This window comes from Micromys minutus (assembly GCF_963924665.1).
Source record: "Micromys minutus genome assembly, chromosome: 24".
In the NCBI taxonomy this organism is placed as follows: Eukaryota; Metazoa; Chordata; class Mammalia; order Rodentia; family Muridae; genus Micromys; species Micromys minutus.
The window spans coordinates 18,157,899-18,178,374 of record NC_137959.1 but is presented as its reverse complement, the minus strand read 5'-3'; the positions used below and the strand labels follow the sequence as shown (position 1 = coordinate 18,178,374).

The window sequence follows — 20,476 nt, the reverse complement described above, 5'->3', positions numbered from 1 at the left end:
CCAATTGGTCGAATGGTCGCGGGAGTGCCTCCTAACTTCCTGCCGCCGGAGCGTACTGGCTTCCGGCGTGTGTTCAGCTCCCCTTGCTCTCGACTGTTAATGGCGGGCGGTGGCTTCTGAGCGGGACGCAGATAACCGCTGCCCGCCCCGCGGACGTCTCCCCGGGACCCCCTTTTTGCACGTCGGCAGTGTCGGAGCTGTTCAGCATGTCTGTGGTGCCGCCCAATCGCTCACAGACGGGCTGGCCCCGGGGGGTCAACCAGTTCGGCAACAAGTACATCCAGCAAACCAAGCCCCTTACCCTGGAGCGCACCATTAACCTGTAAGTACGGTGCGGCCTCCCTCACGCCGGATGCGGTGTGGTATGTCCCTTCCGGGATGCGCGCTTTCTTTCTCAGACCTGTTTCTAGACCCCGACTTGGCAGTTTTCCTATTTTAAAGCGAGGTTCGTTCCCCCTTTCTCTTCATGGCTAAAACCCACGTTTGCTTTGAATTCATCATAATTCTTTCAGTCCGTTGCTGGTTGTTTCAACGCACATGTATTTGTATTTATTTGGATAACTATCAAGTTTGTAGGGTGTGCATTTCTTTTGCAGTAAGTTTTCCAAATTTACCTCTTAACGGTCTAGTTTTTTTTTCTTTAGATGTTGTGTAGTATTCCATCCAGTGGCCACATTTATTCCTTTTTCGCGCTGTGTGGTCTACCTTTTTGCATTTGTATGTCTTGTCTACCAAAGTGACCATATACAACATCATTGCAGATTCCCAGTAGACCTAAATTGGGAGTACACACTTTGTTGTCTGGTTGTACTTTCAGACAGTTGGAGGTACCTTACATGTTGCCCAGAAAGCCTGTTTGCAGGCTGTTTTGTTTTCAACAAACGTTTTTCTTCTGCAAATGATTGCATTTCGGGATCACTCAAAACAGAATTTTGTTGCAGCAAGAAACTGGGTTTGGGATATAGCTTATATGGTGTTCGGTATCTGTGGAGCAGATTCTAATGGGAAAAAGTGTCCAGTTTAGGCTGGTTCTGTGTTTAAAAGGTGCAAGACATTGCTGATAGGGGGTGTTGGGTAAGTCATTTTAGTGTTTCTCTGTTTCATATTCAAATAAATAAACCTTTTCTCCTAAAACTAAATGTGACATAAAATTGAAAACTTCTTGAGCTCTTGAGAACTGTTCTTAAGAAGAACTACCCTTGATTTTGGCAAAACAAGTACTGGCGTGCAAACTTAGGTAATGAAATATAAAGTTTATAAAATGTGGAAATAGTGTCTATGCAAATTTACTTTTCTCCCAAAATACACAGTAGCCCTTTAATTTCCTGTCACTTAGGTGCTTATTACACTCCCATAAAATGGAGGAGGCAAGTGTTCTATTAAAAAAACAAAACAAAACAAAACAAAAAAAAAAAAAATGAACTCAGGAGTAGTTAGCTAACTGGCAGTGGGCTTGCCTGGTGTGTGTAATGCCACGGATTCTGTCTCCAGCACCTCAAAAAGGTAAAAAATTGGAAGCACAAGATCTGTATGACTAAAGTGATAAGCCAGAACCATCTGTTCAGGTAGAGTTGTTGAAATAGATGTGCTAAGCAAGATGTTTTGCAGGTTGAGTATTATGTTACTTTTTGCTTCCTATGTGAATGCAGTGCTGAGAAGTCAAATCAGTGTGCTGTGAGCTTGAGCTCACCTGGGTGAACCACCCATTACGTGGGAAGTAAGCCTTGGTTTCTGCAGTACATTCCCATTTAGGAAACACTGGATGAGTCTCGGTGTACCAAGTGTGCATGCATATGGCCAGGCGTTTAGATACACACTCTGCTTGGAGATGCCCACATGATGATGTGGAGAATAGGCTCTTTGTGGGCTGCTGCTCAGTCAGATTTCACAGCTGGAAACATTAACAGTTCATTCCGAGAGATCCTTTGCAATAGAAATGTGTTTGTGGCTAGTCTCGATTCTTTTTAATGTAGGTTGGGAAAACCAAACATTAACACATGTAAAGTCTTGTACAGTACATAAAGTGTGTAGTATAAAACTCATTTTTGGATCTACTGTAAAATTGATTATAATCTTTAAAGTTCTCTGAAAATGGTATGTTTTTATTATTTTAGAGCTACTTTTTGTTTAGAATTTGACTTCGGGAATTAATGTTTTTCTTTTTGCTACCTTGATTTCTCAAGAACAACTGAGGAGAGTATGGACTTGTCTGTTACTGTCAAGAGTTTTTGTGCATTCATGCAGATATATGCAGTTGTGTATGTGGGGTATGTGTGTGTTCACAGCATTTATGAATGTATACTGTGCCTGGGTCATAGCACATGTGTGGAAGTCAGGACAATCTCAGAAACCAGTTCTCACCTTCTACCTTGTTTGAAATAGGATCTCGTTTGATCTGCTGCATCAGGTTACCTGACTCATAAGCATCCAGGAATTTTTCCATCTGCCATCAGCTTGCTGTAGGAGCAGTGGGATTTCAGGTGTGCCTACTGCAGCCAGCTTTGCATAGGTTCTGGAGATTCTTTGGTGGTCAGGTGCTTTACACATGAGCCTCTCCCCAGCCCAGGTTTGTAGTGTTTGCAGATGTGCCTGCATATGCTATCTCTCCAGCCCCTTGCCACTTACCTTCCTTCCTTCCTTCCTTCCTTCCTTCCTTCCTTCCTTCCTTCCTTCCTTCCTTCCTTCCTTCCTTCCTTCTATTGAGACAGGGTCCCCCACTGTCCTTGAACTTGGAGAGAAGCTAGGCTGGTTGGCTATTGAACCCCAGAAATACTTCTGTCTTCACTTCCACTACAGTGAGACCACCGTGCTCAGATTTTGTGTGTGTGTGTGTGTGTGTGTGTGTGTGGTGGTGTTGTTGTTGATGGTGGTGGTGGTGGTGGTGGTGGTGGTGGTGGTGGTGGTGGTGGTGGTGGTGGTGGGTTTTATTGTTTGGTTTTGGTAGGTTGTAAATATAATTGGTGGGGGGAGGTTCTACATCTCCCCCTCCCCTTTGCTCACAGGTAATGACAAACAGTGCCACTTTATCCTGAATAAAAGCATATGGTATTTTTATTAACAAGCTGCAGGAACTATGCAGGGCAGATTCTGAGCTATTCTAATTTAACTAGGTTGCCAATACCCAGTCAATTTTTTTTTTTTTTTGTATTTTGTTTTTTTGTCTGAATTTCAGTCTTGCCCCTGTTCACTCTAGTCCATGTGTGTCCTTGTGGTCATGGTTGCTCTCTCCACATTCTTCCTTCTCTTTCCTCTTTTGAGACCACGGACTGGAATCAGAAGTTCTGATCTATTCTCTTCTGCCCAGATAATTGGCAGATCAGCTCTTTAATAACCCGTCAGAGGTGATGGAAAACAGTGTTTATATAACATTGAGACTGGAGATGCTTGACCATGCCATTGTCAGGTGTCTGGGCATAGAAATCAGTATCTGAGTACACAGTGCACAAAACCTTCTCCCAACAGTGGGAACTGGAGATTGAATTTAGGTCCTTATGGTTGCTTAACAAGTACTTTACTGACTGTCTTCCCAGGCCAATATTAAGAGGTTTTTTGGTAGATGAAATACTTTGGGATTCTTACTGGGGGAAAAAGTCCCTATAATCAAGAGGATGTAAGGTGGAATGTGTGATAAAATATAAAAATGGATTTGATCTTTTCTAAGCAAGATGAATTTTTTAACACTTTAAGTCACAGTTTGGGTTCTCTTAAACAAGGCTCAGAGGGAAAGAGAAAACAGGTCTAAGCCCCTGGTAGTGCATGTCCTTAATCCCAGCACTTGGGAGGGAGAGACAGGTGGGTGTCACTCAGTGTTAAAGGCCAGTCTGCTCTACAAGTGAGTACAGGGCAACTCTTCTAAGAAAACAAGCAAGCCAAAAAAATGAAGAAGTAAAATTGATCTGAAAAGGAACTAGGAAAATCTTGAGTATTTGGTAACTGGGAGAAACAAAATAATTGTACCACCAGTGAGGTGGCTCTGTTGGTGCTTGCTGCCAAGGCTGACGCTATGAGTTCAGTTCCCCAGAATCCACATGGTGAAAGGAGCACAGACACACATATCGAATACCATACATATATGTGTACAGAAACTCATTTTTAAAGGTATTAAAAGGAAAGCAACTAGGAGCTGCTGATAGACAGTGGTGGCTCAGCACATGGGAGAAAGCAGATTAGCTCTTAGTGCAGGTTGGCTAATAGAAGTGATAACTAGATTAGTCAGTCAGAGGAGCCAGGCTGATACTTGCAGTATCATGCCATGAAATGATCTAAAACCAGTATAGATAAGCAAGCACTTTGCTAAGCACTCTAGGGCCTTAGGGCAGTGCTGTCTGTGATTGACACAGGCAGCAGCAGTGCTCTTAAGAAAGTGCTGCTTAAGAAAGAAGCTTTGCAAAGCTGGTCTTCTGAGCACAGTGTGGTTCTGTATTGTTTCTATGTGTTGTTTTGAACTGTCCTGGTAGATATATAAGACCATTAGTTCTCATGCCAGTGCTTTTATATTTGCCTCACAGGTACCCACTTACAAATTATACTTTTGGTACAAAGGAGCCCCTTTATGAGAAGGACAGCTCTGTTGCAGCCAGATTTCAGCGCATGAGGGAGGAATTTGATAAGATCGGGATGAGAAGGACTGTAGAAGGGGTTCTGATCGTCCACGAGCACCGCCTACCCCACGTGTTGCTGCTACAGCTGGGAACAACTTTCTTCAAATTGTAAGTAGTGTTTGAGATAACAGCAAGACAATGTGTAAAAAATGGTTCTTTTAATGCAGCTTAAAATACAAGTTTAACCTTTATTTATTTAAACAAATACTATGAAAGAGTCTTTAAAGAGAAGTCTTGATTTTTCTCCAGTGAAATGCTTATTCCTTTCCAAAGAGCTAGATTAGGCCAGACTCAGTTTCTCAAAGTCATGGGAATGTTGCTGAATCCACTTGTTTTCTTGTAGCTTAATCACTTGAATCTATAACCCTAAATGTTTACTTGCCCACTCATCATCAGCTTGTGCCAAAAAGAAAGGCCTCAAAACTAAGTTGATAGTCTTGAAAAATGTACCATTATTCAGATCTAAGAATGTAGTCTGTTCTCTGGATATTTATTTGCTAAACTCCATTAGGTGTAGCTATCCTTTGAGAAGGCTGAGGTGGATTGCTGGCCAGGGATTGTGCTCACTATACACATTAGTTTTGCTGTTTAAACTTAGGATACAGTGGTCTGGTACTTAACATTATAAATTCAACTTTCCAGCACATATCCCACCTTTGGCCCTTGTTTTGATTGATTATCAGATGGCACTGAAATGTGTCCTGATACAAATGATGATTATTATGTTCTTGCTACTATCCTCAAATTGTATTAAATTGTAAACTGAAATTCTTAATCTTTTACAGACCTGGTGGTGAACTTAACCCAGGAGAAGATGAAGTTGAAGGACTAAAACGCTTAATGACAGAGGTATTTTTTTGTTTAACCACTTTGATAATTTTATTGCCCATCTGAATACCACCAACTTAATAAATAATCAAATTTTTATGTGTCTTGTAAAAATAAGTTTAATTTGAGCAGTTAGTAGTCAGTAAGTAGAACTTAAATCTGAACTAGTATAAATTATTTCCAGGAAGATAAACATGTTTGTAATCTTAAAACTGAAGGATAGTCTTGAGCTCAAGACCACTTAGGTTGCATGATAAGTTCTAAGCCAGCTGGGCCACAAAGTGAGAGCCTGCTGCTAAAGAAAACAGAACAAAAGTGTTGGTGAACAGAACTGCTACACTGCTGTTTTGGTGGAGGTCTCACAGGAACCTACTCACTTTTCCTCTGGTTTTTCTGAAAACTACCAAAATGTCAGGAGAAAGGTAATTTTTAAAAGGTATAAATTCAATAGTATTTATGGAATATAAAATGAGACTTTAACAGAGAGATAAAGTAATAACCAAGTTAGAGAGAGCTGGAAGGCTGTTAGGCACACCATAACAGACTTAGTAGAAACCGTAGCTCAGCAGGAGGTCAGTCAGAAATGCAGCTTTGAAGAACTGGTGTGAAGTTCTAGGGCCAGTGAGCACATGCCTGAGCTGGATTGGTTTAATCTATAAAGGTTATGTTGATCTACATTGTCTTTCCCATTCTGCCCAGTTGAGCCAGGACTGACTGTTAACGGAGTCAGTGGGCATTGACTCAGTTGACCCTGACTAGTAAGCAGTGTAGGAGTCCTGTGAAGTGGGACTGAGGGCAGCTGTGCAGGGTGGAGCGGAACATATAGTTCCTAGCTGAGAGGATGGCAGAAGGCTGCAGATCTCTGCCTTGCAGAGTGACCACTCCAAGAAAACTGGTTATTTTATTTGGATCTTACAGGGGGCATAGCTGTGTCAAAACTCCTGTACCTAGTGAGCAGATATATCACTTGTGAAGAAAGCTTTTTTAAGAAAATATGGTCTAAAAATGTAAAATTTAGTCAAAATGGAAGCTAAATGAGTCACAAAAATCATGATTCTCTTGTAGTAATAGGAGATGCTGTGTCTGTGAAACAAGGGGCCACTTAGAAGACTTTAGCGGAGCTGGTGGGATGGCTCAGTTAGTAATGGTGCATGTCACCAAGCCTGAGGACCTGGGCTCTATCTCTAGAACCCACATACAGGAGGGAGAAAATCGACTCCACAAAGCTGTCCTATGACCTCTTGCATGTATGCTGCAGTACACTCACAGTGCACACACTGTACAATAATAAAATTTAAAGAAGCAATACAGGAAGCTCAAAATTCTGAAGCATCCCTTCATAATTATGAAGGAATATGACTTCCATAACAGAACTTTTTAATATAACTATATAGCAACTGTAGAAGAAAATAGTTATTTTAACGCTTGTATAAATTTCAAACCTGTATTATGTCTTATATTGTTTCTCAGACAATAAAGTTTGCTTCCAACATGAAGGAATAAAGCAAGATTAATGGTATAATAATCAGAACATGAATGTCTAGCGCTTAGGAGAAGGGCCAAAGAAGGCCTCGTGCTCAGCTGAGAACTGGGCTGTGCACAGAGCAGAGCAGACGGGTCGTGTGCTGTTTGAGCTGAAAACCAATCTGAGCTCTCAGTGTGGGAATAAATCTAGTGATAGCAAATGAAATGATAGTTGTCCAATTTAAGTATAGTTTACTAATTGTTCTTTTGTGAGGGTAGGCATTAACTTAGATACTGACTAATCAGATACTGATAATGGGTAGGTGATAGGGCAAAGCATAACTGAGCATTATATTAATATATTAATAATTAATACTTAAATCTAACCTACAGTTGAGGGAGGCAAATCTTTCAAGCATTACCTCAGATAAGTAATCATGGTTCGTATTAGTGGTGAGTCATATTGATCGTATGACCCTTTCATATGATTTGATTTGCTGTTAGAATGGCATTTTACCTCTGTTGTCTTCCTTGCCAGAATCCCAATCTCACTGAGAAATACTAATCAAAATCCTGACGAGTATTTCTCAAAACTGTCAAGATCATCAAACTAACGGAACTGTCACTGTCTAGAGCAGCCTCAGAGAAAGTGATGACTATAGATATCATATCTTAGATGAATCCTGGGCCCGAAATAAAAGATACCCAAAAACTGTATGGGTTTCTTTGGTGTAGTGTTGATTCATTAGTTTAACAGATGTGTTCTACTGATGTAAGTCACAGTCAGGGAGTTTCAGACCTTTCTTAATATGTAAAACTATTCTAAAGCAGTTCGAGAGAAAGGGATACTTTTAAACATAGAGACAAATACTGGGGAAAACAACTAGGAGCTGAGTCTTGTAGCCAGTTGGGATGGGTGAGATAGGACAGGGGATTGCTTCTTGTTCTGAACTTTAGAGTACCATTTTTGACTGGAGAAATGGGTAGAGTATAACTTTTAATGAGTTATTTATGTGTATGGACTCTGTCTGCATATGTTAGTGCAGCAGCTGTGTGCTTGGTGCCCTTGGGACAGAAAGATGGGGTTGGATTCCTAGAACTGAAGGCACAGATTGTTGTGAGCCACGTATGTGGGTGCTGGGAACTGAACCCAGGTCCTCTGGTAGATCAGTCAGTGCTCTTAATCACTGAGCCATCTCTATAGCCTGAGTCTAACTTGACCAAAATAAGTTTATATTATGTTACAAAGAGTAATAATGGAATTTTGTGAAAATGGAATCTTTCCAATTTTGTAACTTTAGGTGGATGATTTATAGAAGTTGTAGTTGATTTTAGAAAACTTTTTGTATATTATTTGGCTGATGTTGATAAATGGTCACCTTTGATTTTCCATGTATAGCTAGAGCAAATGGACATGTTTTGTGAAGACAAGGTCTCACTATATAAGCTTGGCCAGCCTGGAGCTTGCTATGTAGACCTTGAACTCACAGATTCACCTGCCTCTGCCTCCTGAGTGTAGAATTGAAGGGGTGTACTACCACGCTCAGCTTTGTGGGTTCTTTTGATAGGTTGATGCTAGATTTTAAGCTAATCTTGTGGTTTTTTGACAGAATGGAATGGGTAATAAATTGTAGAGAGGGAATCTATTGGGAAGACACTAGCTGACAGATGTCTCTGTTAGGAGTGTCACTGAAAATAGTCTCTACCACAGAAGGGAATTCTCAGGTGTGTGTGTTCAGTGTACTTACTATTCTACTTTGCACAGATACTGGGTCGTCAAGATGGAGTCCTGCAAGACTGGGTCATTGATGACTGCATTGGGAACTGGTGGAGACCAAATTTTGAACCTCCTCAGGTCAGTGTTCAGTTGTGCTTACCAGGCATCTGGTAAAGCAGTAAACCCACCTAATACAAGACATTTAAAGAAGTGATCAGGGATAGTAAGGTGGCTCAATGGGTTTGCTGCAAACCTCATGACCCAAGTTTGATCCTGGAACTCACATGGTGGAAAGAGAAGACATATGTTGTGGTATCTATGTGCATATGTGTGCATGCACACACACACACACACACACACACACACACACACACACACACACAATAAGTGAGAACAGGTTGTCTTATGTTTCAGTTGCCAATAGCATCCATGTTTTTTGAATGAGTGCTCTTCTAAATGTTTCATATGTTGATAAATCAGTTGATTGGATTCAGGCTCAATTAATGGGGCAAAGGGAACAAACAAGGCCCAGTGGTATAGTGTTGCTGTGCGTCGAGTTACAGGCTGAGCATTCCTAATGCACAGGTCTGAGATCCAGGGGCTTTGCTTGACATAATAAAGCCGTGGCTCTTCTGATTCTGGACTTTTTGAGTTGGTGATATTCATGAATGTAAGTATTCCAGAGTTTACTAAACTCCAGAATCTGAAGCATTTTGATCCTTTGTGTTTCTAATAAGGAAACTTAAATCTCTATTTACACATTTAGTAGCCTAAGGCAATATATATTTATTTTCTTGGAATTTTTAGGGTCTTAATGAAGCCACAGATACTGCATCAAAAATCAGAGTGGGGCAGAGTTGGGCAACGATCTAATCCTTAGATCATGTGGAGCAGACCTTCTTGGCTATTAGACTGAAGTCTTCAGTTTTTCCCAGTTACTGACATAGGGCTTCCCGCAGTTCACCATCTTCGAAGGGTAACTCCCTCTAGGACAGCTGCCTTCCTTCGAACGTGTACTTAAAGAGGATGTAAGACATGATGTCTTCGAGTGCCCAAGTGGGAAGCTGTGGTCAGTTGGCTTCCTGGTCTTGGCAGTGGCATATGATCACTTCTGAATTCTGTTTGTAGCACTCTGGTACGTAGTGGGAGAGTCTACAAAGGTGTGAATACAGATGACCTGGATGACTGGGGTCTCTTAGATGCTTGCCTCCATAGGTAATGGTTTGTTCTATACTATCTGGTAGGCGTATTGGCTTCTTTTGTATTTCAACTTGACACAAGCTGGAGTTATCACAGAGAAAGGAGCCTCCCTTGAGGAAATGCCTCCATGAGATCCAGCTGTAAAGCATTTTCTCAAATGGTGATCAAGGTGGGAGGGTTCAACCCATTGTGAGTGGTACCATCCCTGGGCTGGTATATCTGCGTTCTATAAGAAAGCAGGCTGAGCTCAGATTTTCATGTTTGCTAGTATCTTAAATTTTTTTGGACAGATCAAAAGCCCCATTATTGAAGAGCTTCTTTTCACAACAGTATGTTCCAGGTCAAGTGTTACACAATATTGGCCAGGCAAAAGATGTTCTGCCCTCCTGACTGCCTTGTGTAGCTGAGGACAAGTACACAGGGCTCTGTGGACACTGGTGTCCCTAAGAATTGCCACAGCACATCTGTGACCTGGCTTTAGGAAGCAAAGTTTCCTCATACACACATGTGCAACCATTATTGTAAACAGGCTTTGGTTTCTTGGACATTCCTTGACCTAATTGGAAGGAAAATGCTCAGTGATAACTCAAGTCTTCCAGGCTGTTTGCTGAATACCCTCCTTATCTCCTTTACTATATGGCTCTGTGCTGTGCTGTTCCTTTACTTCACTGAAAGTATGGTTGTCAGTGAAGTGTGCTGTGTTTATTTGGCTTTAGCCAACTTGGTTGTTTTCATTGGGCGTCACCATGGAAAGGTGTATCGTTACTTCCGTGTCTCTGTCTTTATGTGAGCCTCACCAGTTTAGCTCTTAAGAGCAGAACTAGGGAGTAGCCTTGTAGAAAGGGGAAGCAGCAAATAGAAGGAGATTATTCTGTGTGACCAAGATTTGCTGTTGTGAGCCATGGGTGTTTTTCAAGTGTGCACTTTGAACTACTTGGCCCTGTCCCTTCACAGTTAATCTGGTTTTCAGATGGACCTCCAAAGCCTGGGGTAGTTACTTGAGCTCATTGGTACTTTAGGGGTGTGCTGATGTATAATTGTCCTAACTTGAGTGCTGTTTTGGTGCCAGTGAGGATGAGAGAACAGGGAATAGGTAGTAGGCTTTTGTATTGAGGAAAGATCGGATAGATCAGTGGCTTCACTAAACTGCACAGTCTTGGGAAGGTACTAGCTTTTTTTTTTTTTAATAATAATTTTATTTTATGTGCATTGGTGTTTTGCCTGCAAGTATGTCTGTGTGAGGGTGTTGGATCCTGGAGTTACAGACAGTTGTGAGCTGCCATCTGGATGCTGGGAACTGAGTCCAGGTCCTCTGGAAAGAGCAGTCAGTGCTTTTAACTGCTGAGCCATCTCTCCAGCCCCAGGTCCTGGCTTCAAAAGTTTCTATGTAAAAAGTGAGTGTGATGATCATACCTCACCCCCAATATATCCAATCGATCTAGAGCAGTAGTCCCTCTAGTTCTTTTTGTCCTTTAATTTTTTCTAAGTATTTTCTCCATTTTACCCAGTAGTTAGACTGCCCAGCTGGCAGAACTTCATTTAATTCGTATTTGTTCTTAAAGCATGTGCTGTGTGTATAGGAGGTAGGAAGAAGGGGCAAAGAGCATCCTGCCAAACACCTCAAAGGCTTCAAAGTTTTCATGGAGTAAACATGATTATACAAGGACTCTAGAGTATTTTAGTAACAATATGTAGAAACAGCAGCAGTAACTTATCTTAAAACCAAAATTTGATTGTGTTGTAAATTTCCCAGCCATATATTCTTTGGCTTTTGTACTTAAACAGCTGATGGGTTTACTATTTACTATGTGTATGTGTGAAGGCACTTACTGTATCTGTTAGGTAGGTCCATTAAAGGGAAAGGAAACAGAAGCAGTGTCCTGGGAAGTATACATGTAGAGAACTAAATGAGGCCATGGGGTAATTGGTACAGTTGGGCTGAGTTAGTATGTGAGGGTAGTTGAGCTTTGTGTCTGTAATTGGGAGAAGCTCATAGTTAACACATGAGGTTAAGAATAGTGATGCTTGAAACCCACAAGTTACTTTCATTTTCTGTTTTAGTACCCGTATATTCCTGCACATATAACAAAGCCCAAGGAACATAAGAAGTTGTTTCTGGTTCAGCTTCAAGAGAAAGGTAAGGTAGTTGTCTAAAAGCTCTTCAGAGGTTCTCTGCCTGTCTTCTTCAGGTTTCTTAAGAAGTTCAGGTTCACTATTAAACTGAAAAACTTGTCATACTTATACAGAATTACCAAGTTTCTCTTTGTGCCAGTCATGGTGTAAGGAGAATGAAATCGAACTAGAGCTTAAAATAAGAGATTATTGTAGTTTTTGTAGTTGAGCTGTTATTACTGATTTTCCTACTATGGTAAGGTAAAGACCTTAAGATTGGAGATTATCTTCAGACCTGCTGTGTTTCAACAAGTAACTGTTCTTCCCAGCCTCCCATCTCTATGCCCCCCTCACCTCAAGAACAAAGGATAAAACTTTGAAAATCTCATAGCCTACACTGGCCTTGAACTCCTGATCCTAATGCTTTTGCTTCTCAAGAGCTGGATTACACGCTTTCACTGCTACTCAGGTTCTTGCTATGTAGCCCATGCTTGCCTCCAGGGCGCACATATGCATATGTGTGTGCATGCATGCATGGTGGTATGCGCACATGGGTGCTGGTATGGGAACTAAACTCCAGTCCTCTGGAAGAATAGCAATTGCTCTTAACCGCTGAGTTGTTTTTCAGCCTCCCTATTTGCCCCTCCCTCCCTGACTGAGTGTCATTAGGAATGTCCTCATTCTTGTAGCTCACCAATTAGGTGAAATTGGCTGGCCACCAGGATTTTTACCAGCACCAGGATTACAAGTATACATTATATGGGTTTTGGGGATTGAACTCTGTTCCTCGTGCCTGGAACAAGTAAGCCTCCAAATCTTGGTCCAACTGTTCCAGTCTCTTGAATGCTGGAATTGTCACAGTGCCTGGTTCCATTTCTTACAGTAGTTTTATAGGAGAATTTAAAATTAAATTAAAAACTCAAGGCAATTTTTAATTTGCTTTTTTAAGTTTATGACATTTCTTTCTTGAGAGGATGTTTTAAATCTAATCTCTAGACAGTACAGACAATTACAAAGGGAGTAATGAGAATTGTCTTTTTCCTTAAAAGTTTTTCTCAGAGCTAAGGAGATTGCTCAGCAGGTACATTGCTCACTGCAGTCATCAGAACCTGAGTTCGGTTCTCCAGCACCCATGTAAAGAGATGAGCATGGTGGTGTACCTCTTAACCCTACACTGGTAAGCAGAGAGACAGGTGGCATCTGGGGGTTCTCTGGCCAGCCAGTCTAGCCAAAACAGTGAGCTCCACCTTCACTGAGAAACTCTCAAAAAGTAAGGTGGAGGTGGGGAACTTTGGCCAGGTGTGCTAGTACACACCTTTATTCCCAGCACTCAGGAGGCAGAGGCTGGTGGATCTCTAAATTCAAGGCCAGTCTGGTCTACAGAGCAAGTTTCAGGACAGCCAGGGCTACACAGAAACTCTGCCTCAAAAAAACCCCAGAAAAACAGGGGATGGGGAGGTGAGGAAAACATCCTGATGCTAGCTAGCCTCTAGCCTCAGTCCTGCACATGTGCCTGCAATGGATGAACACACACATCAAAGCTTTCCTCAAATGTACAATTGTTGATTAATTACAAAGTGATTAATTACAAAATTACAAAGTAAAAATTATATGAAAGATTAAGGAAATTTAATACTGTTTTGTTTTTGTTTTATAGCCTTGTTTGCGGTCCCTAAAAATTACAAGCTGGTCGCTGCACCGTTGTTTGAATTGTATGACAATGCACCGGGATACGGACCCATCATTTCTAGTCTTCCTCAGCTGTTGAGCAGGTACGGAAACTATGTAAGATGTCAAATTAAAGACATTCGGAGCCACTTGAGAAGTGACATAGCACAAATTTTAGGGCTTAAGGAATATAAAGACAGTTGATGTGTTTTTACATTGTATGTAATCAGTATATTAAAATATACTTAAAAGTACCAGAAGACTCAAATTATGGCATGATGTTCTGACATGTAACTGTTCTTCCTCAGGTCTGGTGTCTGTTCAAAGAAGAGCTGGTAAAACAGTCAATATTTAAAACACAAAGTAGTGGTTGATATAAAAATAGGGATGATCACACAGTAGAGCACTCCTTTAATCCCGCACTCAGGAAGCAGAGGCAGGTGGGTCTCTGAGTTTGAATTGGTCTGCAAAGCAAGTCCAGGACAGCCAGGGCATGTTACACAGAGAGACAAACTGTCTCAAACAAAACAAAACAACCCCTCAAAAACCAAAGGAAAGGGAGGAGGAGGGTGTGGATACTCAAGTCTTCTTGTCATTTATTCTTTTTCTTTTTTGGAACTGACTATACTTAGGTCTGAATTGGCAAATGGTGTATATAGCCCTATAGTTTTACATGGAGTCTGAGTTTTTAGTTAAATAGTTGTTTTATTGTTGTTGTAAGTGGGTTTTTCTTTCTTTGTTTGTTTGTTTTTTACATGACAGGGTTTCTCTACATAGCCCTGGCTATGCTGGAACTCACTATGCAGACCAGGCTGTCTGAGAAACCAGAGATCTGCTTGCCTCTTCCTGGGCGTGCTGGGATCAAAAGTGTGTGCCACCATGCCCCATTTGAGTATGCATTTTCTAAACTGATTTTTATTAGTTTAGTTTCTTGATGTCACTTTTCATGATTTATTTTTATTTTATTTGCATTGGTGTGTTGCTGCATGTATGTTTGTATGTGGGTGTCAAATCCCTGGAACTCAAGTTACAGAGAGTTGTGAGCTGCTTTGTGGGTACTGAGTCCTCTGAGTGAACCTAGTCCTGAAGAGAAGCCAGCTCTTAACCCCATCTCTCTAGCTCCTTTCAGAACTTGCTGTGGGTAAAGCTTGGACCAAACTCTTTTTTTTTTTTAATTGAACAACTTTATTTTAAAAAACAAAGATAAATGTACAAATTTTAAGCATTTTTGCATAAAAGTATATGAATACATTTTTGTCAGTGCTTGACTTTTTTTTTTTTTAAAGGTTTGATAGTGTGCATTAAGATCTTACTAGTTACAATGAGCATAAAGTACATGTAAAACAGGATGTAACCCGGAATTAGTCAAAGTTTTCTTGGTGTGTAAGGAATAAACATAATGGTTTTTTCTTTTCTTTTCTTTTTTTTTCTTTTCTTGAACTTCACACAGTCTGAGTTGTTTCTGGGGTGTTCAGAGCTTTTTGGGGTTAGTATCCAATTATCAGTGACTGCATATTATGTCTTTTGTGACTGGGTTATCTCACTCAGGATGATATTCTCTAGATGCATCCATTTTCTTGAGAATTTCGTAAAGTCATTGTTTCTGATAGCTGAGTAGTAGTCCATTGTGTAAATGTACCACAATTTTTGTATCCATTCATCTACTGAAGGACATCTGGGTTCTTTCCAGCTTCTGGCTATTATAAATAGAGCTGCTTTGAACATTGTGGTGCATGTGTCTTTGTTGTATGTTGGAGCTTCTCTGGGGTATATGCCCAGAAGCGGAATAACTGGATCTTCAGGTAGTATTATGTCCAATTTTCTGAGGAACTGCCAGAGTGATTTCCAGAGTGGTTGTACCAGTTTACAACCCCACCAGCAGTGGAGAAGTGTTCCTCTTTCTCTGCATCCTCTCCAGCATCTGCTGTCATCTGAATTTTTGATCTTAGCTGTTCTGACTGGTGTGAGGTGGAATCTCAGGGTTCTTAACTCTTGTTTGCGTCATATACTTCATATGCAAATGGGGATGGTAGTTTCCTCACAGGGCTGGGGAGCTTGGAAGCCTTTTGACCTTGTCACTAATCCTCCTTCAGCTTTTGCTCCTTTACTTTGGCCTCTTGCTGTATCATGTGCGCACAGAGCAAAGGACATGTAAGAACTTTTTAACGCCTTCAAGGAACTTTGTAATTCATAATTAACCAAATTTACACTTTAAATGTTTCTCATGGTGTTTACTCAGCGGCTCTTCTGTAGTATGTAAGTATGACCAGTGAGGTCAGACTGCATCTTAATATAGAAATGCTAAACATGTCAGCAGGGGAGAAATGGCCAGGTAATTTCCTTGTTGAAGGTGGAAACTGTATAACTAATACTGTTTTTAATAAAAGTTTTCTGTTTTTTAAAATGCAGGTTCAATTTTATATACAACTGAATTCCTGTACACAGAAGTAAAAGAAGCCGTCTCTGTGAGCACAGCTTACACATGTAGAAGAATAACTGTAGAACAAGTTTTGGTTTTCTCTTATTCCTAAATTGTCACCACCTTCCTATTTGAAGAGTAAAATGAATATGAACTAGATATGGTGTGAACATGTGACAGTGTTCAGTAACTTTTGGTTCTACTCATACATTTTTTGTACATTAAAAAGGTGAATTTCTTATTTGTTTTTTTTTGTAAGTTTCTCATTAAACTCTGAAAAGTCTTATAGCTGAGGATCCTTTTTTTCCCCTCGTTAGACTAGGGAATGTTAAAACATGATCATGTTTAGATAAGGTGAGATTGTGGGCCCTTTGCTCCAGTAGTGTTGTAAGCATATGGTCCTAGACTGTTATAGGTGTTTGTAATGAGGACTTTCCATTACTCTTGGGAACTAAATTTATCTGATTAAGTCTGAGGTGCAGTGTGTACCAGACTACACTCTGTTACAAAGAATCCCCAGTATATTTTCTGACGAGTATATTTTATAACTCTCTAGGACTTACTTTACAAGTCGAGACATTAAACATTTGGGAAACCATTAAGAATAGGTAAGCTGAAAACCATTGGAATTGGTGTAAAAAGAGGCCTATGTAGAACTCATTGCAGTATTTTGCTTTATATAATGGGATAGTGATTATTTGTGCTGCTGTGAAATTGCTTCTTACTGAGTGAGCCATGATAAATTTACATGAGGTTTTAAACTTTCAGATTATAGAGTTACACTTGTGGTGTATATATAATGATAAAAATCACGATTTTAGCAAGCAGCAAAACTTTCAAAAGTATTTTAGAATAGGCTGGGTATGGTGGTACACATCTGTAATCCCAGCACCTGGGTGCTTGATGCTGGAGGATCAAGAATCCGAGTAGAGCTGAGATACTTAGCAAGTCCCTACCTCAGAAATAACATAAGAAAAGGAATATTCTGAATCAACTGGATTCTAGAGGTCAGGACAGGTTTTGTCAGCCTAAGGAAAACAGCAACTTTAAACCCCTTGTACACTGCCTGAGCAGTTAGGATGAAATTGTAGGAGTAAAGTTTTAGGACAAAGATGGTTGAGAGTAGAGGCACACATCTCTGATCCCAGCACTCCAGAGGTGAAGGCAAGCAGATCTCCAGAGATCCAGAGTTCTAGGCCAGCTATGGGTACAGTGAGACCCTATCTCAACAAAGATTTAAGACTGGAGAGTTGCTCTTGCATAGGACTTGGTTCTAAGCACCCACGTTGTGGCTCACAGCCATCTGTAATTTTAGTTCCAGAGGGTCTGACACACCTGACCTTGGGCACCAGGCATGCATGTGGTACATACACTTACATGAAGACAAAACACTCATAAAAATAATCTGAAAAAAAAAATGGTTAAAGGACTTGGCTGATTGTGTCATTGTGGACACCATAGTTGCTTTATTACAGACTTGCTGGCTGTAAGCTTAATGTAATGAAAGAAAAGTTACAAGAGGTAGCCACTTTAGCATTTTTAAAAGGCAGAAATAAACTTGGTTAGTTCCACACTTTTATGCTGTCTAACACAAGGAATGTCTCCTGAATATCTGGCAAAAGCAAATGCAAGTACATTCTTCCCATTTAGCTTTGACAGTTAGGTCAAGAGTGGCTGAGGAATTAAACTCACTCAAGTTTATTTAGAGTCATCTGCAGTGTCTAGCCACGCCCATGCTTGGTAAGCACTAGTCTTCATGACCAAGAATGACTGCTGTTGCCCTGAAAAGCCATAGTTTCTTGAATACTCTTCTTCTAGGGGCCAACAGTTTGCCTCAGTAGTTTATGTAAGCATATTTCCAATTTAGCATGGGCTTATTAAGAGTCCAGCTAATACCTCAGACTGGGGAGGGTCGACATGGAGCTAGGTTGACTATGCTTGTCTACTGATGGGCACTGGAGAGAGATGCACAGCACCCTTTCAGGTGTAAGTGTTGATGTTCTGGGAAAGTGGAGAGGGGTGAACTTCCTACCTGAGATTCAGAGTGCTGTCAGAAAGCAGCGCTTGAGTTGAAGAGTCAATTCTCATCCACCCTTGTCCTTTGTAACTTAAGCTTTGACTCAGATTCTTCCAACTGTAAGTGCTTGAGCCAGCCATTCATATTCTGAGACCTTTGATGTAAGTTACCTGCTGGTCTAACTATGGGATGTAAGGGGATTGATTTTAAACAGAACATTCCTGTCACATAAACACAAAGTTTTAAAGCTGTTTGGTCACAGTTGGATCCCAATACTCTTGTTTCCTGATGAACAGAGATGAATTAGATACAATTTTTGTGTGTTCTTTCAGGCATTCAAAGAGAGCACAGGTATTAGGGTTTCTTTGATCTGTAACATCACCCTTAAGATGGAAGTCTTAGAGTGTCATTCCAACCATGTATATTCTAAGTACTGGAGAGTATTAAAATAAGCCCTTGAACAACTGACATTTTTTAAAACTAAATGTTTGTTACAAATGAAAGAATGAGATGAAAACGTTTATTTAATTGTTTAAAGCCATAGTTAGAACTGTCTACCCTTTTGGAGAATTGAAAAAAAAAAGTCCCAGTTGATGGAAGACAATTTTGATGTCTTTTTTCCTTTAAGAGTAGGCAACAGTGCCATCGGTGGAAGTGTATGCAGGCTTTTAATCCCAGCATTTGGGAGGCAGAGACAGGTGGGTCTCTGAGTTAGAGGCCAGCCTGCAGCTTGGTCTACAAAGCAAGTCTCAAGATAGCCACAACTACACAGAGAAATCCCATCTCAAGACGTCTCCCCCTCTGCCAAAAATATAGGCACCACTTAAATGGCACAGGTTCTACACATTAGTTTGTATTTTTTTAAAAAAAGTAGAGGTGTGATGTCTTCATGTGCATCTGTGTGCCACCTGTGTACAGTGTCCACGGAGGCCAGAAGAGAACATCAGATCTTCGACTGGAGTCACATGGTTGTGAACTGCCAAGTGGGTACTGGGAATCCAAGTTCTTGTCCCGTGAAGAGCAGCAAGCAGGAGTCAGTACTCTTAAAGGCGGAGCCAAGTCTCCAGACCCTCCTGTTCTTTAAGGTGGTCCATAAACGGTTAGCCTAATGATCCTTATCTCTCAAGGCCACCTGACCTGGTTCCTGCATGGTGATCTGTCCCAAGCCGTGGCTCTCATCTGCTCAGTTCTTCTCTTGGCTTTGGTCTGTCTTACCCATTGCACTTGCTGTTCTGGAATCCAAGTTGGCTGCAAGTTTATGACAATGACTTATTTTTGTGCCTTCAGCTCCCAGAACTTAAAAGCTTTTACTAAATCTTAGTGTTTGGAACAGTATGTGGATTGCTGACTGCTGCAAAGAAGTTTCAGTTTTCTATTGCAGTGTTAGAGAAGCTTAGCTTTTGTAGCTTAAGATTAGGTTTTTCAACACATTCCATTTGTTTTCTATCACTTGGGTTAAACTGGACTCACTTGAGTTTACTCTGTTTAAATACAAGCTGTAATTCATCTGGAGCCATTAAATTCACCTTACTGTTATATAACACATGGCTATTTTGGGGCGGGGGAAACAACCAAATCAAGATTACGCCAGTTAAGTCCACTTTGTATTTCAGTGAGGAATTAAGGCTAGAGCTAAGTTGGAGGGAATGCAGGAATTTTCTGTTTCATTGAGAGAAGAGCAATGTGTTCAGAAAGGAGAGCTTAAGTTAGGGACACTGTTCAATGGGAGAGAGCTTTCCTAAAGTTCTGGGTTTCAACCCATGTGTCCTCCAAGCAGAAAAGTTTGTTATTATGTTCATGTATAGTATACAAGCACCATTTATAGTTGTGGCTTTGAGAACTTAAACTGGTTTGTTTATAGGGATGTATACAGAAATTGGAGTTTGGGGTTATGTTTTTTATATTTGTAAAGCAAACGTTTGATCAAAATGATCATTGTTCTTTTAAAAATTTTATTTCTCTGTCCTTTCAATAAAAACATTTAAAACTGAATGACTAATTGTTTGGGATAGTCCTGATTGGTGGAGGGCTGCTAAACTTAGAATACCAGTAGTGACCCTGCCAAGTTTTGTTTCCTTGTCTGTGCTGAGGTCCATTGGGTAAGGAACCACTTTGGCATAGTGGCAAGGACCTGATAGTCTGATTATTGACTGATGTCCCCGTGTCTCCACCCCCCCCCCACCTCTGTTGAGTTAGGCTCTATGTAGCTCTGGCTGTCCTAGAACTCACTCTGTAGACAAGGCTGGCCTTGAATTCAGAGGTCAGCCTGCCTCTGTCTCCCAAATGCTGTGATTAAAGGCCTGAGCCACAATTGCCTGCCTGGCTGTTTTTTCTTGTAGCATGTCCTTAGTAGACTTACCTGCAGCTGAAGGAGTCACTAGATTCAGAGTCTGAAGACTGGATACTTAAAGGTGCAACACAGTTGTGTTAACTACCTGTTCTTCATATCA

General features: G+C 40.8%; 1 protein-coding gene across 1 annotated transcript; it reads left to right on the top strand.

Annotated features, from left to right (window-relative positions):
* The first annotated feature begins 96 nt into the window (after positions 1-96).
* NUDT21 (nudix hydrolase 21) lies at positions 97-16,254 on the top strand. The gene is made up of 7 exons (XM_080936699.1): positions 97-322; positions 4,509-4,709; positions 5,387-5,450; positions 8,659-8,748; positions 11,872-11,947; positions 13,580-13,694; positions 16,000-16,254. Exons 1-7 carry the CDS (start codon positions 207-209, stop codon positions 16,019-16,021), a joined length of 684 nt encoding a protein of 227 aa, XP_080792825.1. The 5' UTR covers positions 97-206; the 3' UTR covers positions 16,022-16,254.
* Positions 16,255-20,476: the final 4,222 nt, after the last annotated feature.